Here is a 23,914-nt window from a genome sequence, read left to right as displayed (position 1 = left end):
CGCCCCATCTTTATTCTGCCAGGTTACACCGTAGTCTCCATGTCTCCCACATGCTTCGATTCTGCCATCTCCACAGCTATTCTGCCGTATCCGCAACCATTCAAGATCCACCTAGTTCTCTGCCGTCCCCAGCAAACCATTCCAAATCCGTTGATTCTGCCACATCCACTTATGTTCCGCTGAACCCACTGGTATTCTGCCGTATCCACAACCATGATGTCGTCTATAGAAAGAAACAGGTGTGACGAATTGACACCTCTCGACAAATCGAGAGTCAATGCGCACCTGCGCGAATATGAGATATTGGTCTGTGGCTCTGTAGATTTTCCCTTGCAGTCACACCCCAAATCATGTCTTTCACTGCATCGCTGGAAGTCTGGAAGGCGAATGAGTCCGCCGCCGTTCGAGACGAATTTTCTGCCGTCTCTGTCAATGTTTTTGTGTGTCAAGGAGTCAGCCAAGCTTTATGCTGCTTATTAGTCAGCTCTTAATTGTTCTGCCGCTCCACCCTTGCTACCCTTGACCAATTGTGTAACGCTTTTCTGCCGTACCGCTGATCCCGCTTTCATATTCTGCCAGCTGTGTGGAATTTTCTGCCGTTCTTATTCTAAATTCTGCCACCCCACCTCTGCTAATCCAGTCAAGGGATTGTTGTTTCCACAGTTATTTCCCTCATCCACGCCTGGAATGATTTCCATCAACATGCTTTATCTATCGTGTTAGTGTCTTTTGGAAAAGCTTCGTCTTCACAAACCATTCTCGTGGAGTTCCCAATTGATTCAGAAAAGGATGAATGGTGGAATCAGGTTCATACGTATCCATACGGCTGTACTTTTGTGTTAGAACGCTAGACCCTTGGAGGACCTCAACATGTTCAGACCCACTGAAAAAGGGGCTGGAGAACTCATCAATTCTGTGTCATTGGCAAAACTGGACGAAAGGACTTTATAAGATCGCAATAAGTGATTGAATTAGGTTTGTGGTTGGCTGTGAATACTTAAAAGACTTGCGGACTTGGCTCATAAGTGAAGCTTTACCCAAGAATCTCCTTTACCATTGCAATGTCCCCTAAGAATACTCCATTGCCTTCATCTCGACTTCTTGACTTCACTGCCAACTTGTTGCCGTTCACCACCTCCGGCACCCGTCTGCGCTTGTTCGGCACAAGCTGCGTCAGTGGACGCCGAGGCGGTGTCAACAGCTGCGCCCTTTCAAAGTCGATTATCAAGACCCCTTTGACTTCTTCATTGAACAGCATGTTATCCTCTCGCATGTCTCTGTGCACAACACCCTGACAATGGATTGCACGCAACGACTGCATCGCCATCTCTTCCAGGTGCCCGCCTCCACCATCTACATTCTCTATGGCATAGAGATCATGTCCTCCCCAGGACAGAAATGTCATGTGTACCACGTAGACTCGGTGGTCGTAGTAGTAGGTCCTGTTCATCGGCCGAAGGTCGATCGCCCCAAGGTACACAGGCACATGTTTGCCTTGAATAGGCCGTAGACGCTTGTAAACCGCTGCCTCGTGTTGAAGGTCTTTGATGAACGCCCGTACTGTACCCTTGCTGACAAAGGTGTAGCCGTACGCAAGCAGGCTCACTCGAAACAAGACTCCTCGCGCGCCGCCTCGTCCCAAAGGTGTCACGCCGTCGTCTAGTGTCCGCTCCAGCTGCTCTCCAAGAAGCTTCATGAATCCAGTGTGGTCAATTAGATGACAAGTATCTGCGCGGCCACCACCATTGCGGTTGTGGTGGCAGTCATCGCTCAGCTTCCTGCTGTGACGAAAGTTGTTTGGGCAGCTTGGGTCGAGGACGCCGCCTCTGATGAGCCCTAGCAAGCATTTCTGGGTGCAGTACGGCCTGTGTTCATTCTCCCTTCCTCCCCCTCCCCCACCATCTCGCGGCCGCTGCGCTAGAATTCGCTGACTGCGTCGAGTTCCTTGGCTACCCTGGCCCGGAGGAGGGTTCCTTCGCCTTTCCGTAGGCGTGGGTGTGTCTGGCACATCTTGTCTCGACTCGTCATCAGATGATTCGTCATTCCTCCTGACTTGCTCCCTTGTATGCCCGTCTCTCGCATGTCCTCGCCTATTCCCTCGGCGCAAGCATGGAGATCTGTCGACGTCCTTGTACGCGTTTGGTATGTATCCCGGCGAGCTATCTGGTGGCTGCCTTTCATCATCCGGAACTGACCGCAGCGTCGTCTCAAAGTCTTCTGCCCATGTCCTCAGCTTGTCCATAGCTTCACGTCGCTCGTCCTGCCCATGTGGCGATCGTTCGCCTGGCATACTCAGAGCAATCAGACTGAAGGCCAGATACTGGGCAACTGCCGTGCAGAGGTGGGCATGCTCGGGGTGAGCTTCCGCCTCCGCAGACGGCTCCGCCAGATGATAGAAAAGTGTCTCAGGCTCGCGCCAGTCAATCTTCAAGAAGACGATTGCCTCGCCTGTCGTCAGCAAGCCGTGCTCAAGTCCGCCTTCAATCATGTAGTGATAGGTCTGTGTGATGGCGGCGGCCGTGAGTCTCTCCGCATGGTACTGGAATCGCGCATCTGGGTCGACTGATGTGGGGATCGTTTTTCGGTTGACCACCTCTTTATATATGTTCATCGGGCGCAAACCGAGACGAAGATGCGGCGCGGTAAGTTTATGCGGGGGCTTGTATTCGGAAACGTAGAGCATCGTGCGACTTTCCGAGTCGGCGGTTTCTGAGCGGTAGACGCAGATCTGATCGGCTCGCAGCTGTTTAAGGTCGACGTTGCTAGTATGCGGTGTAGAGGGGGGTGTCGATGGGACGTTGCGGTCGACGACCTCCTCGGCTGCGTCGCTGATCGCATGCGGGTGATTCTCAAAGACAATGCCGTTGCCCAGATCGAACGCGCTTTTCACTTCTTCCACCTCCTTGAGCTCGTCCATGATTGCTCGAACGGGGTCCTCGACGCTGTTGTGCAGGAAGTACTCCAAGGCCTTCTCGTCGGTGATCTTGCGCCTCGCGATTCTGCTTCCCAAGCCGGACAGGAACGATCGGCTCTCGAAACAGCGACGATCGGAGGGGAAAGTGTCGTAGAGGGTGCCGAAGACGATGCGCTGTTGCTGTAGGAAGTCGGGCCATGGCTTGAGATTGGTCGGGCACCACTTGTGGCGCGGATTGGTGATGGAACCCTTGGAAGTCAGTCTACGGTCGGTTTCGACGGTAAATTTGCTGTAAACGAGGGAATGACAGGCAGCGACGTATTCGTCGAGCGAGGTGTGTTGGGTTTGCTGCTCTGCCTCGTCGGCTCGCCGTCGTTCTGCTTCGGCGCGTCGTTGTTCTTCTTGTCGGTCTCTTTCTGCCTCGTCGGCGCGCTGTCGTTCTTGCTGGCGCTCTCTCTCTGCTGCCTCAGCGCGTCGTTGTTCTTGCTGTCGATCTCTTTCTGCCCTGTCGGCGCGTTCTTGGACTTCTTGCAAGAGCCTCGAGAGCCTCGCCAACTCTTCAGCATTTCCTGTCCCGCTCATGATGGCTGTGATTGATGCATGGATGGCGGTTGGGTTCTCGGATTGTTTTCAAAGGTTGGACAGTGGACAGTGGTCCAAAGCTTAGCTCAGCCAATAGAATCGACCTCTCCGCATCGCTAGGGGCAACCACCATGTGATCCTGACGTGCTTGGCGTTCTCTTCCAACGTCAGGTGACTCATGTTTGCACTAAAACAAATTTGCACTAAAAAGATAAAGATGTCAGGGGTGTTGACGCATGAGCCATATGCCCGACCTGCTCCAATATCGACCACGCCAAAATTTCAATCCTTCGTTGGGGCATGACATGCAATTCGATGCTGAGTTGTCTCGAGGACTAGATTTTTTTTCACATTCTACGTGGTTGCCGTACCCATCGTCCTTGCGGATGTGCAGAACGGTGCGTACGTCATGGCTGAATTTGATTGGCAAGACTAAATGGTGATCGAAGATTGGCGATGAGTTGGGCCTACTGCCAGAATCCGAATAATTAAGATTAACCTCCATAGGAACAACTGGAGACTTGGGCCATACTGGCCGACGCATACAGGTACTTGTGTCCCCTGGATGGGCTGCAATCGATTGTAGATGTTATCTTCATGCTGAAGGCGGCCGAGGTTGACTCTCTCAACGGCCTTTGCAATAAGCCTGTAACCGCAAGTTGAAAGTCGCACCTTGAAGAGCGCTCCAATTCGACCAGCTAGGTAGAGTGGTGTAACGTCTGCATTGCTTGAGCTAGCTGAGTGCGGATGAGCCGGAGAAATCGCTCCCGCTTTATGTGTCGGCGTCCGTGATCTTTGACATTAGGGCAGGTCTTACCTACTACCCCTCTATATACTAATCCTTGAAGGCATTCGGAAGTGCAGAACGGGCGGTCCTGTATCCTTTGTTGCTGCGTTTGGCCTCCATGCCCGTCTCGTGTTTGGCCCCGTTCCCTGACCGGGCGTTCCCCTGTTGATAGTGTGACTGCCGTCTTGTTACTAGATTGACTTGGAGTGGATCAAGGCTGGGTATCTTTCGTTGTCATTATAGCTATTGTCTTGGTGACTTGCTTTAGTATTGGGTTGCTTGCAGCGAGAGCGCGTCTGGATTGGCGACCGCTTGAGACCTTTCCACTGCTATGGTTTGTAGGGGGAGGAGCGAGCCAGCCAGGGGAGTGTCGTCTAGGGGCCCGCTTCCGCTTCCTTGGGTTGAAGTAGGCGGGCGGGGCCTGACTGGCCAAAGAGACGGAAGCCCTCCTCAGCCTCCAACTTTGTGGGGCTATCTCACGTGATGTTCTGCTTGACTGAGCCGCCACGTGATTGTTTTCGGTTAAGCACCGCCTCAGCCTCAACTCCAGCCTTTGGTCGCTCAAAGTCACGTGCCGTCTATGCGACGATTTCTGACCGCCCAGTTCAGATTTTTTGTTCACATCTACGCTGGAAGAGCCTAATTTTTTCGCCTCCATCCCCTCCGCTGACCCAAATGGCCTTCGTGCTGCGCAAGGTGTGGCTTTACAGTGTTTTTTTTTAGTTGTAACAGCTTCGCGCGCCGCAAATCAGTAACAATCTTGTTCTGCGACACGATTTCTATTCCAAAGCCCGGCACGTGTCCCGTCTGCACTCAGGCGCGACGCCCCATCCCCGGGCCCCCGATCTGACTGTTGACCAACGCAGAAATGGCGCATCCAAGCCGCTATCGTCCGTCGTCGAGCATTTAGAAGAGGCTTGGTGAGGGACGGGATGGTGGACCTTCTCAGACATCGCGGTCTTACCGATCGCCCGCGATCATCGCGCTTCACAACAGTCCATTTGGTAGGCATGCTCCCCGGACGTCCCCGTGGTCGATAGCTTGCAAATGATGGCACTAACTCCTCGTTTCCAGACAGATTGCGTCGTCAGCGCGAGCGCACTCTTCCTGATGAGGTCACCGAGGCCATCACCTCCCCGACAGAGCTACACGCAGCCCTGACCCCTCCCGCTCAAAACGACCCTGTCACAGGAGATCATACCTCGACCGAGATAATCAGCGAGCCTTCTGCTGCCCAGGTGGTTCCTGTCGCCCGCTCGACACCAAGTTCGATCACGGCGCACCAGGTCGACCCAACCGATGCCTCTCGCGTCCAGATGCTGGTGCGCTGGGATCCGTCTGGAGATGGCACCCAGGCTTGGGAGGATGAACGCTATCTCCAGGTGGAGCACCACGACGCCTGGCTGGCGTATATCGAGGCCCACGACCCTCGGGCCATCCTCGGTCCGAACCAGCGCCACCTCTGGCACATATTGTCGATCACCAATCATCGCGTCGTTAGGCGCGGAAGTGCGCGAAGAAAGACAATCATGTTTATGATCTCATGGGAGGGAAGTAATGAGGAAACCGAGGAATCAGAGGCTTTCGTCCGCAGGAACAACCCCGCTGCGCTCTGCCAGTACTGGGAGACGCTTGGAGGCCGCGCGAACGCGTGTCGTTGAGCCATGTGTGGTCGCGAGCGGATATGGGCAGTCATGTTTTGTCCAATGGACGACATCCAAGGTCAACTGCGCGTTCGAAATGTCTCCTCACAGGTGCGTTCTTAGCCTCTTTTTGCTTTTTGCTTTACGCTTCGTTCTTCAACTAATTCTCTTTCCCATTCCTTCAACAGGTACCTACCTCAAATGATACCCGCGATCAATGCTTAATAATGCCACTTAAATCGCCAAGGAGATCGCAAGTGTACGTGGAAGTAGGGCACGCAATTTGCAATAGAGGGAGTCTCGTAGAAAGATGGTGGGGAGGTAGGGGGCCTGTTGATTCTTTAATCAAAAACGTCCATTTCCCCTGTCTTATCGCACCTAGCCCCTCAAACCCAGCTCTACTTCCGTCTAGCGCCATCTATGTGAGTTGCACGATCGGTAGGCTGCTCGGGAGGGCATGCAAAGGTCACCGGCGTTGATGGTATTACGACGTGAGCGAAGATTTATCAGAGGCAGGCTGGCAGGTCTCTCGGCAGTGAGCTCATCAGAATATCCTGCAAGGCAGGGTATGTTGGATGGGTAACTGGCTGTTTGTACCTCTAGTGAATTGGAGCTGGGAAGTAGCAGAAATGGGGAATATTGACAAGCTCGTCGAGCGATAGCCAGACAGATGCACGCTTTTAAGCAAAGTTCCCTTGCCCTGATCTCTCCCATCGTCAGCATCTCATCTCTCCACCTACACCCGAACTGACCAAGTCAACCGGGAGCAGTGGACGGGCTTCTCCGACCAAACGCCCTGTCAGTGGTTGCTCCTGTAACATCATGCCAATTTGGATCAGGCTCTTTCCAGCAAACTCCCTCGGCGTCTTCCAGCACTTCTTTCCTTCCCCTCCAGTCTTCGTGCCTCGCGAAATACCTTATACAGTATCATTTTTTTTTTCTATCTTTCTATCTTTCCTCAACGGCTTATACATACCGCCTCGACACTACCATAACAACCTCAACTATGCGTGCGCCGTGTCTTTCTCACCGTCTTCATTGTCCGTGACACCGAGCCCTTTGGAACCTTCAAGCCCCATCTCACTCCCTGATTCGGAAGATATGCTGATGGCGAGCACCAAAGTCGTTGTGAATTTCATCGCCTTCCCACCCCTCTAGAAGCAGCCCCTTCCTTCCTCTCGTCACCGCTTCTAGCGTTGCATCTGCTCCACACCTCAACCGTTCCCCCATCTGCCAAACATATCCACCTCATCAGCAGCTAGGCTTCTGTTGAGTGCTGGCTAGCGACTCCTTCCTCTTGCGACAACAACGCCAATGGAAGACGGGGACAACAGGATGTAGGGAAAGACAGAGCGCAAAATGCTGTCAGGGCGGATGTTAGGAGAGGAAGGGAAAGTGGCCAGCTGTTGCAGGTTATCAGTCTTAGCCTGCGATCGCCCATGATACGAACGGCTCGAGAGGACTACAAGAAATGTTGCGAGAACAATGAAGAACACGTCAATTTGCACTGCTTTGACCATTTTGGCGACTAAGTTCGCCAAAGATACGAAAACATACGGACACGATGGAGAGAAACACCAGAAGTAAGCATCAATTTCAGCCATGTCTCTACAAGTAGTGTCAACGTCTTTGGAAGCGCGAGTCCTCCACCGTACAGGTGCGTTGCCGCCAAACATTAATCACCCGGATGGATCCTTGACTTGGCTCTGACTTTTGTTCTCCTTATAGTCTGTTGGTGACCTTGTTACCGGGATCGGGTAGGCTCCTTTCTTCAGGACATTAGCTCCGAAAGACTACGGTTTCATTGAACTTACCAACTCGGCTCTAGACTTGGGGAAACTATGGTCATTTGACGACGAGTACTCGTAATGCCTGTTCTTGTAGCGGACTTGGATGTACACGTCGGCTCCGTACCGGCGTCGTATCTTCTCACAACGCCACAACATGTTTTTTGCCGCCTTGTCGCAGTTTTCGTTGGTTCTATCTCGCTTTGGTGGATTCTCACGGGAAGTCATGTCGATGTGTCAGTGATGGACTACATCAAGCGGTGGCTGAGTCCTAAGCATGGAAGTGAACTAGTTGCTTATTGCGCCGTTGTAGGAGGATTGACCTTGGGTTCCTGAGTTCGAATGCCTTTTCATCTTGTCGTGCGCCTTGTCCCGGCATATAGGCTTTCCAGCGGGTGTACCGCGAGTGTGTAAGGAGCATAAGGTGGCGGTGAGCTGTTCCAAACTGTCGTTTCCCTAAGCTTTTGTTTGTAGGCATTTTTAGGGCGACTATGACACAGAGCATGCATATTACATGCTTGCTCCGCAGTTTGCTGCTGTGCTCTTAGCGATCAGCCATAGTCAGCTCTTGCTATATATGCTACAGGAAGAAACGTGAGTCAGCTGCGGACGAACGTATGTACGTCAGTCTGAATGCAGACAAGCTCGATTGAATGACTGCAATAGCCATTTAAGAGGCAGACTTGGAAGCTAGAACAGTCTGCTCAGGTTTAAAAGCCCGTGTCAGATAGGCAAATATGCCATTGCGTTGGCATTTCCCACCGTGCATAAAAGAAGACCCTAGTTGGCAGCACGATGGCGGTATGTACCAAGTGAAGGTCCTTTCTAGTCATTCGCAGGCGAGAAAACCTTTGATTGGATCTGAAGATGTCCCAAAAACAACCGTCTTAGTCACGAAAACATGGCCAGGAGGAGGAGAGGTCTCTTCTACAAAAGCAAAGGGGACCTCGCTTGAACCTAGTGTCGTCCGACGTGAGGTGCTTCCGATGTCATGCGTGTGCTGGCAGTACGAACGAATTCCGTCTGTACCTCTCCGTGGTATTTCCATTGGCACCTTGGAAAAGAACGGGCTTGCCCAGAAAGAATACAGTCCAAGCGTACACCAAATGGCAACAGTCCCAGCTCAGCACGGAGAAGCCAAAGGCACACTATAAGATGGACGAGGACCTAACATTAGAACATGGATACGACCTGAACATGCTCGCCGCCAACCAGGAAAGAAAGTATCAGTTCTACGCCTAAAATAGCGTGCTGCCTGGCGCTGCTTGGCAGGGATGGGGGATCATTCCATGATGCGTGCTACCGTGCATGGAGTTAAGGTATATCAGATGTGCGAGTGGTGCGTGGGACGACGAGCTTTTGAGGGGCCGCACGGGATATATTCAATAGTGGTTTCTAATAGTTTAATGCATCAGCTATTACAAATACAGTCATATTCATGTCCCTGTCGCAATACATATGCCGGCGACTTTGGACCTTTTGTGAGAACGTCTGTATCCTCCTGTGAAAACTCGCCCCGCAGTCTTCCGCCAACCGGTCACTTCTTGTTTCACTCTCCATGGAGCATCTGAATGCATGCTTGCCATAGAAAACCGCGGTGATGAGTCCAAGTATTCTTATATGGTGGGCGAGTCCGGTCTCGGAATGCCACGCTCGGTAGAATACGCGTTGGGGCCGTTCTTATTCCAGTCAAACGATTTCGTGATCATCTTACCATCACTGCTGGCTGTCCTAAGATGGAGCGACCTATCTATAGAAGCTTCTACATAAACGTGTGCAACTCTAGGCGAAGGCGTTGTTTCGCTGTTCTTGATTGATACATAGTGTCGAGCTGCTGTAGAGCAGGCGGTCTTGATTTCAGCTGCGAGATCCAAGGACGTGCTGGATGCAGAGCTTGGTTCCTGTAGTAGTTGCTCTCGCTTGTGCACTTTTGCCCGCTGAATACCGTCGCCCTCTTCATCGGATTCACAGAGAAGGAATGTCAAACCATGGTCCTGTGAAAACTTATGCCCAGATGCCGCCTTGCTTGACGGCGTAAACCGCAAAGGCGAGAACACAGAATGAAGCTCTGAGTACATGATGCTCGTATGATGCTCGTGGATGAGTTCACCATACCACATGTTGCTCAGCAGGATACCTTAGAGCCCCTAACCTGTGGGTGCATATGAAGGAGTCACTGCGACTCAGAGGCGGGCGCCCATTCGGGCTGCTGCTCGGGTTCTCCTAAGACATGCAACGGTGATCCTGTTGAAAAGCCCTCCGCGCAAGCTGGGAGTCCTTCATCCGATAGGAGCCTCTTTTGATGTGTATCCAGATAGGGGCAATACTAGCAAGCTAGGCTCGAAGTGTGTGGCCAGATGAATGAGTTGGTCCCCCAAAGATCCAGATCTAGATGTTGCTCACAGGGTACTGAATCAGGAAGCGAGACCCTTGTCGTTTGGCTGGAGACAACATCGCCCCAAACCTTGAAGTGATTGCTGAGAGAAGCTGGAAATGGATTCGGCCAAAAGCTGGTGGCAGCCTGCCGCAGTTGAATCGAGTAAGCCTAGCTAAAATGGGCTTTCAGTGAGGGCCGAAAATGGAAACTCAAGACAGGGGTCAGTCAACGGAATGACCAGCAACACCACGTTGCAGCGGCATCCAATGATTTATTGGAATCTAGGAGCCATCTTCAACTTATCATTGGAGAAGCCACACACAACTTGCGGAACTACAATTCGTACGCCTGGGCCGCAAAACTGAACCTTTTCTCTCCATACAGCAGCTCCAACTCTGTACAAAGGAATACGCGAGTCGTTTCCGATGTGGAGTGCCGTCCTGTACATAGACAAATGTCTCCGTTCTAGAATGGATATGAAACCAGCCAGCCGGGAAATGAGAGTGGCCCGTATTATTTTATCGCCGCTCTTTTGTCACCAACGACATCGCCTTGGTCGGTGTGAACAGGTGCTATAGCAACCGACATGAAGCCGATCTCCCTCGACGTGGCGTGGCACATCTTCAACCACAGCGAACCCCATGTCCAGTCCCAATTCACGCAATGCTCACGCGCCTGGCATTCGTTCTTCAACCCTAAGCTTTACCGAAAAGATGTCAGAACGGGGCAGTACTCCGCCGTGTTCAAGACGATTTCCAATTGCACAGACACGCGGGTGGCCCTCGCCACGCTCAGGCATACTTGTCGAGCCGGCGCTGACTACAACAAACCAGCCACCATGTTTATGATCGAAGCTCAGCAACCCAGCCCTTTTATTGTCACGGCCCTGTACGTTGCCGCTTCGAAAGGCCACCCTGACATAGTGTCATTTCTCCTTGATCACGGTGCCGATATCGACGGGGTCCCCGACTGCCGGCTGCGGACTCCTGTTTTTATATCCCTTCTCAGTCGGGATGCGGCAACATCCATGGTTCTTCTCCAACGTGGCGCACGCCTCGAGTCTCCCGAGTTCGGCATCAACGCGCTCCACCAAGCGGCCGCTGCGGGACTAACTGAAGTCATCACCTATCTGATCGAGGAGAGAGGGCTGGCGGTGGACCGGGCCGATAACAACGGTGACACGCCGCTGATCCATTCTCTGTTGTCGCCGTCGCCAGAGACGGTTATTACCCACCTAGCGCGGTTCGGTGTTAATGTGAACCAGCCCACAACGATCGACACATGGCGCATGACGGCTCTGAGCATGGCATGCGAAGACGGCATGTTCTCTGCCGCCCTGGCTCTGTTGCAAGCCGGAGCAGACGCTACGGGCGAGTTGGACGGTTTGGTCGAGGGGGCCGACCCAGCGCTCCGCATTCTCGAGCAAAAGCCACTCGAGCTGGCTCTCCTGTCCCGGGCCAAGCCAACGGATGGAAGGACGGCAGTAGTGAAGCAACGACTTATCGACCACCTTCTTAAGTCGGGCGCCGACCCGAACACAACGGTCTGCATATCGGCCCGCTGCAACTGGACTGGGCCCCTATTGCTAAAGCTTATTCGCATGAAACGCCGTTGGGAGGCCGAGATGTTGCTGTCTTCCGGTCTTCTGGATATCAACAAACGCGACTCAAACGGCGCAACGAGCCTCGATTGGACACTTTCCACATGTCATGGAAACCCGCTCATGGCATCGATTCTACTGCGGCGTGGTGCCAGGATGGATGGTACAGTGTTGTGCGGCATCATCAGCAAGCTTGGGCGCCTGGCGGACGCGCGAGACGACTGGAGCGTGATTAGTCTCTTGACGCGCGAGCCTAAGTTGTTGAAGATTTTCCATGTGGTGTATTCGCACTGTTTCTGGGTGGCATCCCAGCGTGGCGACGCGGCAGCATCGGGTTTTCTGCAAGACTCCCCGCAGATGGTTGTGCGTCTCGTCACAGAGATGCTGAAGCACGGGATTAGTCTGACGAAGACGGGCGTCTTGAGCATGCTGCGGAACAAGAAGGAAACCAGACCAGGACCGGTACTTACAGGAATTCTATATCTAGAGAGAAAGAGCGGCTCGCGGAGATAGTGTTAGCATAGCAGACTGGGGTATAAGTAAAGAGGTGCGAGGAGAATCATCATTTTGACACTATAATAGGATATAAAATAAGACTAGAAGGTAGCCAATTATAACGTTGTTTTCTGCCGACCTGATCTTTTGCGTAGATAGATACGCGCGGCCGGCGCGAGAGGCGACAACTACCTGTCATACACATGCATGTGCATCCCTGGCGAAAGCTATGGTGAATTGCCAATCAGAGAGATCACGGATGTTTTCAGTAGAGAACTTGAGTGTGCCTCAGGTGTGTAGACGTATAAATACAGAGCACTGCACCTGCGGCCGAAATGCAAAACCAAGTCTTTGCCGTGAACGTTCAGAGACGTTCAGAGTCTGTCTTTGTATAAATATTCTACAGTAACAGATTCACCGACTTCTCTGGAGACATGGAGCCTACGTCCGATCAAAGCCTTTCTTCTCTAGACCACTCAACAGCACAGCCTTTCGGTGGTTCGTTTCTCAACCAAGATGAGCTCGACCAACGTTTCATGGTCGCAAGCAGAGGTGGTCGAAAAAGGGCGCGCGCCGTCAGCTGTAAGTGCTCTCAACGTTACGTACCTATTGCCAATAGCAACTGCTGACCTGTCGAAGCCAGTCTCGATCTCACCACGCCCAATGGCACATCTGACGATGACTGTACGGCGCCAAACACTCCAGACACACACAGAGGACGAAACGGTCCGTGGCCCAAAGGTGACGCCGAGCTCAGTGCAGCCGTATCACTCGCTGTTGTCACTGCGCTGATGAAGGATGTCGCACAGCGTAAATGGCCAGTGACCATTCACATAGTGTTTGACGGCAGCAGCAACAGTGACAGACTCATAATGCGAGTGCTTGTTTCGCCACAAGACAGACATATTCTGGAAGAAATAGCAAGCGCGGTCGATGTATTTGGCCAAGATATTGAGGGGCATAAAGGCCAGACGAGAGATGCCGGCTCGTCCTGAGGGCAGCGTTTGCGAGAAGATGCGTCACAATAGCAAATACTATCCAAGCTTTCCGTTATATCATCTACTATGTATCTGCCAAACTCATACGAACATATAATATACATACAGTACACGGCTCGCGATGGTCATCTTTGGAATACAACTGGAGAGTCACGTCCTGCATTGGAGTTCGCCGCAGCAGCGACTATAGAGGCACCGTTGATCTAGGCTTGAGACCTAGAGCACAGCATCCAGCGACAAGACAGGCAGTCACCTTTGGCTTCGAGTGCTAACAGTACGCGCAAATGGCTTTTCTTGCCTCAGTAGACGTGAATCCCGCCTACGCACCTATAATACAAATACAGATTGCCTGATGGCCGTCGCTGGTAACCCTGTTTTTCTATTATCGTTTCCCGAGAGCTCTCCGTATCCACAAGGTGTGCTTTCATAACGTTGCCTGTCTTCAAAACGCACACACGTCAAAATGGTGGTGCAACGAGGTTCAACGGTCCAGGCAGCTTGGTCCTCATGTCTTGAGGTGACTGAAGTCATTTGCACCGCCACGGGTGGCGGCCGCGTGTTCTATGGCGTGGTCGTAAAAATCCGTGACACCCTCGCGTGGGACTGGCTAGACGCTCGTCAGTTTCTATGGGTGTTTCAAGATGAAAATTGCATCAAAGTGTGGCAGGAGTCTGTCGAGCGACCTCGACCGAGCCACGCGGCTTGGATGTCCCGTCTTCAGTGCATCGTGGGGTGCTGTGAGACTGATGACGGCACCACCCTGTATGCCGTCAAGTGGGACGGCTATGGGTGTCCGACGTGGGAAGCAGAGGAGGATCTTTCGAGTCACGGCCAACTATTGGTCGATCACGATCAGACCTGCAGATGCAGTCTAGGCCGTTAGAGTTGCCGCCAGGAGAACGAATGGAAGAGACGAGGACGCCGAAAGATGAGAGAAGCCATAGGGCTTGTTGATTGGTAGCGAACAAATGTAAACACAATGTCAAAGATCCAGATCAGGTCCAACGCTTATTTCGCTATGCACGGCAGAAGAGATGGATGCGTACCCGGCAACCAGCGTAGTCTCTGCTGTTTCGGTATGAATGACGCCAGGATGTTTTTTACCCTCAGAGCACAAAGTGCCGCGTGAAATTGACTGTCGTTAAATCGAGCTCCAACGGTGCAGGGGTAGCCGATCTGGCTCTGACATGACCAGGGGCATGCACCAGTCGAAGGACGAACTCACTCATGCACGCCCCAGATCGAGAAGCTGCTTCTGGAGCATGGAAGGATCCACTGATCCAACAACGGCTTCGCGGCATGCTCCCAAGAGTAACTTTATTGCTATGAGTTGGAAGTTGGTGGTTTGATATTCCCCTGAGCGCCTCACTCACAAAAAACAACCCTGTCTCCAAGCAATCGCTAGTCACCAATATGTCGCCGCAGTCATTGACCTCTTTCGATGTCGTGAGTGATTGGGTTTCTACCATGTCGCTCCACGCGGACAACCCTCAATGTTCAATCACAACCCCGGAAACTGAGGATGCCGCCCGCGATCGACAACATAAATTAATGGCCCCTGTACCTGGCCTCCCGGAAACATTACACACTTCGCATCTCTCGGAAAGACTGCCGGGTCGAACTCAGCGTCCTATCACCTGCACCGCCGGTCAGTCGCATAGATCCACGAGGCCGCGCACGCTGAGCTCTGCAATAAAAAACGACGAACAGGGCGTCTCACGGAACCTACCAGTGCAGACGCCGACAGAGACCCAACCCAGCGCTTTCAGTCATCTCAGCACATGCGCCGTCATCGACGCAGAGGAGACGACGGAATGGGAAGACTCCACAAAAGCCGGCGAGTCCACTTTGGACCGTCTTGATTTGTCCCGCCGTGCGGGCTTGGACGGCACGGCGGCCGGTCAATCTTTGATTACAGCTATGTTGAAGCAGTTGCGACTTTGTACAGAACATGAAAATACAGTTGCTGATGCGTCGTAGACAGAGCTGGCATTGAAGAGGCTATTGGAAGTATCTTAGTGTCATTATAGTTACTATAGATTTAGAGACCACATTTATTTCCACTTAACCACCCGCATCAATAGATCCTCTGACGCATTCCCACATTGATGTATTCTGACGTGAAAGAGGTTGTATGCTTTATTGCTACTTAAGTATTTAGCACTGTTGTTTCATAAACATCTTATCCTAGAATCAAGTGCACCTGTCACGCTACACTGTATATTGTTGGCTCAAAAGCAAACAGCCAACACAAGGAGAATGACCCGCTTAATTATCTAGTGGGGTTATCCAGCCAGTAAAGACTGCTTTTGGGACATTAGTAGGTGCCAACTGCTCACCAGCTACACTCCAATGATTGCCGCTTCCAAGCACAAAGTCCTGTCGCGGGATAGACTGAGCGCCGAAGCCGTAGGTCCACGGTTGGGGCGGCTCAGCCGGTGTAGCATAGGTTAAGTCAGGAGCACCTGTCAGGCATCCATCGGTGAACCCGGCTTCGAGGTAAGTGCTTTCCACGCAGTAAGCGCTCGACATATCGCCCTCTAGTAGATTCCCAGCACCGCTTGCACAACCAGGCCATCCACAATGGCAAATGTAGGTGGGATAGAGCCAGGCTAATTCGCAGGTAATCGGGACAGAGCTGTCAAGATGCTGCTGGTCGCACAGAGAACCCCAAGGACAAGAACTTGAAGCTGTTAGTAGTGGTTCGTCTCTTCAGGGTATGCGAGTCTTGCTCACTTCGTGAACGCATTATATAGGCAGGCAGAGCATAACTGAATCGGAAAGCTGGTGGGACTTGGAATTCCACAATCTCTGAACATCTCTTTCTGAAGAGCCATACTTGAGGACGTTACCGCAGTGGGCTGTAAGGTGTGTACTGAGAAGATATCGTCAAAGGTGGGTTCCCCTAAGGAACTCAGCTTTGCAGGAGATAGTAAGGGGTTGACCGGCATGGCATTGCTCGTTATGCCGGGGAAGGATTCAACGTCGTCTTGGCGTACTTGGTGGTTCTGGACGTTTGTTGACGACGTATCATATGCTGTTGGGGTTTGTGGTCTCAACGCGTCTTTGAGATAGGCCTCGGCCTCGTCTAGAACTGTGTGCTTGACCGGATCGGGTGTCACCAGATCTTGTATGGAAATTCGAGAAGCTATTGCTATTGTAGGAGTTTCTAAGTATGTCCTTGAGTCTTTGACGGTGACGGAGCAGGAGGTGAAGTAGGTGACTGAGGGAAGCGCCATGCTATATGTATTTTTGTTTGAACTGGACATTGGGAACTGGACATCGGGGGATCTTTGTTGATTATGAGACCCACGTTCGCGCGGATGGTGATGAGCCTGATGATAACGCTTGTAGAGATGCCAAGTGTGCTTTGTGCCAGCCCGCGGAAGCCCATATGTCTGACAAGCATCAGGGTTGGTGAAGCGGAAGCGCCCCCGGTGACGGCGGCGACAACAGCGATGAGAGTTGGTGCATAGCCAGCAGACTGAGCTGGACGGGTAATGACGAGTGCTGGGATCAGAAGAAGGACTGTCTGGCGCTTGAAGTGATGTTCACCAGCGTCAAGGTGCTGTCGGGGTCGCAACCGGCTATGGTGTTTGATGTCAATATTTCTGCGTCACAGCCACTTCTGGATGAGCAGGCTGTGTGGGCGGGATTGTTCTTGCGCGGCACGCGCCTGTGGCCTATGGTCGAAGCAGGACAAGGCGCTAAACGACAAGGCTTTGTTGCTAAGTCCCCCTTGTTGCTAATTACGAAGCGGCCAATAGATCCAGGATTTGATCAGGCCCGCGTGGTTTTCGGGGTTTATTGCGCTTCTCTGACCAGGGGCCTTGAAATTTCACGTCATTCGAAGTAGCCGCCAAAGCAATGTTTGAACGCCTTCCTCATTTTTACCTGGAAGCATAGGGGCCTTTAACTCTGAGTAAATGTACATACTGTAGTCACTTTCTATAGAAAATCTCGATAAAGTCTAAAGGACTTTGAGAAAAAAACGTCATCCGTAAGGTAGTTTGAACTTTTTGATAATACTGTACTAGTTGTTGCTTACTGTAGGTTGTAGGCTCACATCGCTTGTTGATAGACATATTGCACATTTACGAAAGTCACGTTTAGATATTTCAGAACTAGCTAAGAAGACGACCTCTATTCCTATATAATAATCACAAGCTTCGTCTGCGCAGCTGGTGGGAGATGACTTGCGTTAGCGGTCTTAGCGGAGAGCTGTGTGCTAAACAGCGCCGCGGTCGTGTGTTTCAATGTTGAGTGCCAGACGGTATGCTTGTATCCTGAGCTACTGCCCATTCGACTGACTTCCCGGTATGCGCCGATAGACAGTACTGTAAAGGTATTCTGTAGAGACGTTTCCAAGGCAACTGGTGGCCAGGGATGTGAAATTGCTCCAGGTATCCCTGACCCTTATTGTAATAAAGTAGGCAAGTCGTCAATTCATCGCTCTCCTGGTTGAACAGACTGCCAAAGTCTCGAACTTTGGTATGATCATCCATAAAATTGCTATCTTCTTGAATATTCAATGTAAACTTCGGGTTGGCGCCCTGGATGCGCGAAAGGCCTCCGCTATTGCCGAATTGGGGATTCTTCAGTGATTTGGATAGTCTGGCATCGTCGCGTTGACGTTCTCCAACCCAGTCCATAGAAGCAGCTGCAAGGTGAAGATCTGACAAATTTTCACCAAGGGCAAGTCGCTCGAGGGCAGATCCAAAGAAAATGGGATTGGCTCCAACTTTGATGGCAGCTTTGTGCCAGTTATTGTTGACGAAGAAAATATCCATAACATAATTGAGGACTTCCTTTGCTGACCTGGTCATCTGGGGCAAAACGTTGAAGGCGGCCGTGCTGAACGACGCTGGCCCGAGGCAGTCGGCATGGAGTAGCTCTTATATACCGCACAGATCTGCCTACTAGCCCTCACTCTCTGTGGCTGCACCAATGAGGAGGCATTTTCGACTGCTTCTGAGGAAGGGCGGTGCTAATCATACTCACTGGTGAAAGGGGCCACTGCTGTCTCGTCGTTGGGTGAGCCTATTCAAGAGTTTTATGTTGGCTGTGGTGCCTTTTGCAATCGAAGATCAGATGAAGCTGAGATCGATTGGTCGGGCTTAACGACAGGAGAATCCCTAGATTGGCGACATGAGACGCCCACAGGGTTTGCGAATCTCCGTATTGTACAACTATGTACAGTACAGTACACACACACACAGAGTTTATTACGCCCCGGCTAAGCCATTGAGGGCTCCTATGCTTATCTACTATGTACATCGTCTCCACTTGCGTTAATAACTTGATCTCCCATAGGCCCATTCGTATAAGATCCGTTTTCGTCTGTGTCATCCTCGATTACTCTTTGTGTATCTGCGGTTTCTCGTGGGGTTAGTAGCAAGCCATCTTGGAGCACTCTCCCCAAGTGTTCAGGTTCCTATCTTCGGCGGCTGAAGCGAGTCCTGCTGTCGATGGCACGAGGGTCCGTAGGGTGTTGTTGGGTGTTGTCGGTAGGTTAGTAGGTTGATTTAGTGATGTCATAGGCTTCCATATGGTTGGCCAATCTGTGCATGAGTCTTTCCGTAGCTATACAGTTTGCTGCAAATGTTTCTTCCTCCTCACAACATTCTTGGATTTATTATACAACCTCTACACAGTGTCAAGAACACCCAGAATACGCACTATGTACACCAACACGCCAATCTCGCAACTTCTCTCCCTGCCTGACCACCGGCTGAGAATTACATCATATCTATATATAGAGTGATTGGTGTGAAGTTCATCCTGATTATGAATATACAATCAGATAAGAGCATGAAAAACTCTAATAGAACAAAATCAGGTTTTCTAATACGACGATTGATGCTAAAGACCAAAACCGACTAGCAGTAGGGGGAAAATTGTATAACTAGCAATAACTAAAAGTCTACGCATCCGACTTCATAAGATTCACCATCCGGGACCCTGTGTGTCACGTTGAAAAAAGAACTTATGAGATTGTAAGTGGATGCTTAGTGGTTGTGATTCCGCGATCCTGCTAAGGCTACGTCCTCGTAGTTGCAATACAAATGGTACGCCCCGACGCACAGCCAATGAACAAAGTTGAGCCTATCGTGGCTGACGCAGTTGCTCGATACTCATAAGGAAGCAGGATAATCTTCTCCCTCCCTTCCACTATCCAAGTGCGGTCGGCACTAATGCTAAGTTTACAGGTTGCGGGGGACAATGACATGTGTCCAGAAGACGACTCGACTACTAAAGGATCCGTAACTAGGTCTACAGTGCCAAAATCAGTGAGCAGAAGCTTGTTGGAACATAGGTCGAATGTAAGACTGTTGGTTACACCTATTTGAAGCGTCTGTCGGTGCGTACCTGTGGCGGCGTCCCAGAGCCGTACTGTCTTGTCCTCTGAAACTGATGCCACTACTTGGCTATCTGGTGAGAAGGCCACTGCCAAAACTGATTCTATATGGCCCTCAAGCGTCTGTCGGTGCGTACCTGTGGCGGCGTCCCAGAGCTGTACTGTTTTGTCGCTTGATGCTGATGCTATCACCTGGCCGTCTGGCGAGAAGGCTAACGCCCTGATTGAGTCGCTGTAGTACTTGAGTGTGTGACGTTGGTCCCAGAGCCGCACTGTCTCATCGCTTGACGCTGATGCTATCACCTGGCCGTTTGGTGAGAAGGCTACTGTATTGACCTGGCCGTTGTGGCCCTCGAGTGTTTGGTGGTGTGCACCTGTTGCGGCGTCCCAGAGCCTTAATGTCTCGTCAAACGACGCTGATGCCACTACTTGACTATCTGGCGAGAAGGCAACTGCCCTGACTGAGTCGCTGTGGCCCACAAGTGTTTGGCGGGGTGCACCTGTAGCGGCGTCCCAGAGCCGTACTGTCTCGTCCTCTGAAGCGGATGCTACCACCTTGCCGTCTGGTGAGAAGGCTACTGCCAATACCGATGCTGTGTGGCCCTTAAGTATCTGGCAGTATTTGCCCGTTGCGGCGTCCCAGAGCCGTACTGTCTCGTCAAATGACGCTGATGCCACTACTTGGCTATCTGGCGAGAAGGCAACCGCCCTGACTGAGTGCGTGTGGCCCACGAGTGTTTGGCGGGGTGCACCTGTAGCGGCGTCCCAGAGCCGTACTGTCTTGTCCTCTGAAGCGGTCGCTACCACCTTGCCGTCCGGTGAGAAGGCTACGGACCTGACTGAGTTGCCGTGGCCCTCAAGTATCTGGCGGTGCGCATCCCAATCTGACTTTACGCCCTGAATAAGGAGATTCCGTAGATATTGATCGAAAAAGCTTTGCCGCACTTTGCTCGCAACTGGAGAGAACAATATCAATGCCCTATAAATCTGAAGAGGTGTCTGCTCAATCATAGATCCGAAACTTGCAATAACCTTGCTAACATCTTTGATGAAATCGCTAAGTTGTTTGTTGGGTGACCGCTATGAGAAGGGTTAGCTTAAGCGAGGCACGAGGACACCTTCACTGACCTGGCACATAGCGAGAAGTTGCTCCATCGCAGCGGCACCATCCGAGACCTTGCCCAAAAGTGCTAAGACTTCTAGCCAATGAAGGAGGTGAGTGCAAAGAAACACATGGATGTCATTTCCTAAAGACCCTTTGCTTTGTTGTAAGTGGTAAACCCAATAAAGGCAAGCATACTGGAGATCGGCAGGGATATGTGTATTTATCACTTCCTTGTCGATCTCATCTGTTTGCACGTCTGGCTTTTGAGTATTGCAGATATCCCGTCTGAGCCCTGCTCTCATGCGTCTGATGCATTGTGCCGCTAGCATACTGTGTGTTTCTCTTTTCTTTACACCATGCTTACTGTTGCCTGTATCATCAGGGTGCAGAAGAAAGTCGCTAAACGATTTGTGCAGCAATCGTATGGGGCGATGAGACTCGGAAGGTATGTCCAGCACTGCATGCAACTCGCGGAGCCACCATCTCACGTCATCTATATCCATACCCAGGAGAGCGGTGAGTGAGGCAGCAGATAGCGGGGTGGCAAGAAGAACAAGAGCTCCTAGGAACTGCAGCTGCTGGCCAGATTCTGCTCCCTCGTCGCTAAGAAGTATCTGACGGAGAATGGGATCATAGATCTGATGTAGCTGAGACTTGCCCTCTTCGCATTGCTTAAGCCATAGCTTGAGCTGTTTCTTCGGGTTGCTTGGTCTTTTCTTGTCATAGACGAAACGGCAAAGAGTTGCAGCATAGATGAAAAGGGGTTCAGGGGACGTAGCTAGTTGAACCATACGAGTCAAATCTTCAACGTCGGGCCACGGGTCCTGCTGCACATCGCGACTGGTTTTGATTTCTGCGAATCTGACCATTAGGAAGGTCTTAATGTCGGACTTGGTATCTTCAAAGAATCCGCGGTGAAGCTCAAACTTTCGAGCACTCTTGTGGTTGATAGATGGCTCAAATGCCGCGTTGACCTCAGGTGCGGACCTGCTCGTGAAAAGAATACGCAAGCGTACTGCGTGGATGTCTCGAAGCTTGTCTAGTAGCTTTATGATCTGCGAGAGATGCTCAGGGCGCTCGCACTCATCCAAAGCATCGATGATGATCACCATCGGCGGTTGGCTCATGTTGACGGAAACGAGGGCCATCAGGGGACTCAGAATGAGCTTGTCAAACTGCGTCTCAAGGCCTCTCTCTCCGATTTCATCTGTGCCCAGACTGTCGATAGAGCGCCGAAGATGCTCTTGAAAGTAGGGAATCGTATCAGCCAACTGGATAGCAATAGTGGCGAAAAACCGACTGGTATCATTGCGGCCCTTTTCTCCTCTTTTGAAGAAGTAACCAGCGGCAAGTCGTTTCTGCTCAGCCCAAGAGTCTGTAATGGTCCGCGCAACGGTGGATTTGCCGGTCCCCGCTGGGCCCACGAGCCAGAAGAACGGTTCGCCAAAGTCATCGTCTGCCCAACTGTAGATTGTCTCCTGAATGCGGACTCGAGTACCGCTCTCACATCTCGGGCTGTCTTGGTAGTCCCTACTGTCGTAGCGCGCTTCGAGAACAGCAGGGAGGGTTATAGGGTGATCTTTTAGCATTCGGCTGATAGCTGTTAGTCAAGGTCTGTAAGTGAGCGAATGCTTCGCACCTCTGCAGCTTAAGCTCTGCAAGTTGCTCAGCTGAAATGTCGCGTTGATGTACTGAGACTTGTAGGTGTTCTTTCGCAACTAATTCAACGACTGAGTGTTATTAATCTTTCTTCTTCTTATTCAACTTTATTTTTTATTTTGTGATAGTCAACAGATTTCCCTATGGTCATCAAGACGGCTGCGTTCCAGTCGCTGAGATAAGAAATAAAGTTTACTAACCAGAGACTAGCTCTTGAATAGGCTTTTCGTCTAGGACTTTGTTTGGTCGTATGACCGACAAAAGCTCCTTGGTAAATGCAGCAGCCGTTGCAGCTGCATATTCTTGCCACTTCTTGTTCTTATGAGAGTCCGAATAGTCACAGATACCACGAACGATAAGACATGGAAAGTCCTGTAGCCCTGCAGCTTCCATCTCAAAACAGAGTGCTCCAAGTTCTTCGGCCATTTGATCACGGGTCTTTCCATGCTTAATGACCTGGTTGCCTGAGGCAATGGTTCCGTAATGAATGACTGGATCCGTGTCGTCTCTCGCGTCGCGTTGAATTATGTGCGTCCGCTCACACTGGTCACAAGTAGAATCCTGACCAATATGTTCGTACTCGGCTGTAAAGAGACGGTCGTTCGATGAACCCTGATAGCTGAACTTCTTCCTCATTCTCTTCGGACTTTTCTGTACAAGCTCAGACAGGTATCGGGGTATTTTGCTGTCTTCGGTCATATGCTCAGCTTGCAAGCGGCCCAAGCCTGTCAAGAGAACTTGGGGTGGGCTATTGAGTGACCCTGAGCGTTGGAACTCCCCATCCTGCACTGTCTTGCCCCGATCATACTGGATGGCGCCTCCAGTGGTTCCAGTTGGTTGGCTCACCACAACATCGCCTAGTCGGATGTCGTTTGTTCGCGAAGGCGCCCCCCCTCCAATGCCGACGAGTAGACCAAATCGAATGGACTTAAAGGTTCGTAATAGGTCTTTAGCGACGCTAGCTGCTGTTGTCGTTCCATAGATGCCTGCAGGCAGGCAAGCGATCGCGATGTTGTGGCCCTGAATTTGGCCTAGGATGTAGTTGTTATGATCGGCTGGGTCTTGATGGGGCAGGTCTGGGTGTATCTGGTCGAGCATTCCCTTCGCAGCGGCCATCTCCAGCGGGAGGGCGCACACCCAGCCCACCGTGTATGCGTCCGAGGTTATTGCATGTTCATTCGCAGACGTATCGATCGTACAGGTCTGCTTGGACGGTTGAGGATTCGATTCAACAACACCAGCCCCTGATGCTATACTCAGTAAGTCTGGGATCTCTCAGCGCAGGGATCTGAAGCCTTACAGAGCTCTGTACTACGGTTGCGCTTAGACCCGCCCCCCACGCTAGTCCGCGCGATAGTTCCGATGTCATCGTTAAGTTTGGCGTTAGTGCTCAGATCAGGCATGGTGACGAAGCATATCTGCGCGGAATGGTATCCTGTTGAGATGGAGGAGGCATTCTCCCCCGCAGACATTGCATGCAGTTCCGCAATCGTTCGCCTTCTGGCTTGCACGTGACATAAGCATTCTAGTTCGTTCTATTTACCTGCTGATAGCTCACGACAAGGGGTTAGCAGGGTAGCTAACAGGTAGCCTGCTGCGCCGCTCGCAC

The 23,914-nt window shown here is 51.6% G+C and overlaps 4 protein-coding genes across 4 annotated transcripts; 2 read left to right on the top strand and 2 right to left on the bottom strand.

Moving 5' to 3' along the window:
• Nucleotides 1-1,033: 1,033 nt before the first annotated feature.
• On the bottom strand, nucleotides 1,034-3,480 carry CkaCkLH20_03662 (uncharacterized protein; the record flags this gene model as incomplete). Its single annotated transcript, XM_038886381.1, has 3 exons — nucleotides 1,034-1,781; nucleotides 2,196-3,163; nucleotides 3,223-3,480. 3 exons carry the CDS (start codon nucleotides 3,478-3,480, stop codon nucleotides 1,034-1,036), a joined length of 1,974 nt encoding a protein of 657 aa, XP_038748223.1.
• Nucleotides 3,481-5,362: 1,882 nt separating this feature from the next.
• CkaCkLH20_03661 (uncharacterized protein) lies at nucleotides 5,363-5,944 on the top strand (the record flags this gene model as incomplete). The annotated part of the gene is made up of 1 exon (XM_038886380.1): nucleotides 5,363-5,944. One exon carries the CDS (start codon nucleotides 5,363-5,365, stop codon nucleotides 5,942-5,944), a length of 582 nt encoding a protein of 193 aa, XP_038748222.1.
• A 4,732-nt stretch (nucleotides 5,945-10,676) lies between these two features.
• CkaCkLH20_03660 (uncharacterized protein) lies at nucleotides 10,677-12,203 on the top strand (the record flags this gene model as incomplete). The annotated part of the gene is made up of 1 exon (XM_038886379.1): nucleotides 10,677-12,203. The coding sequence occupies one exon, from the start codon at nucleotides 10,677-10,679 to the stop codon at nucleotides 12,201-12,203; it is 1,527 nt and encodes a 508-aa protein (XP_038748221.1).
• A 4,496-nt stretch (nucleotides 12,204-16,699) lies between these two features.
• Nucleotides 16,700-22,235, bottom strand: CkaCkLH20_03659 (vegetative incompatibility protein het-e-1; the record flags this gene model as incomplete). The annotated part of the gene is made up of 5 exons (XM_038886378.1): nucleotides 16,700-16,770; nucleotides 19,553-19,630; nucleotides 19,679-20,621; nucleotides 20,670-20,731; nucleotides 21,152-22,235. 5 exons carry the CDS (start codon nucleotides 22,233-22,235, stop codon nucleotides 16,700-16,702), a joined length of 2,238 nt encoding a protein of 745 aa, XP_038748220.1.
• Between the last annotated feature and the right edge of the window lie 1,679 nt (nucleotides 22,236-23,914).

Source organism: Colletotrichum karsti (genome assembly GCF_011947395.1).
Source record: "Colletotrichum karsti strain CkLH20 chromosome Unknown Scaffold9, whole genome shotgun sequence".
In the NCBI taxonomy this organism is placed as follows: Eukaryota; Fungi; Ascomycota; class Sordariomycetes; order Glomerellales; family Glomerellaceae; genus Colletotrichum; species Colletotrichum karsti.
Note: the sequence above shows the minus strand (reverse complement) of the source record. Positions and strands in the feature narration are given on the sequence as shown.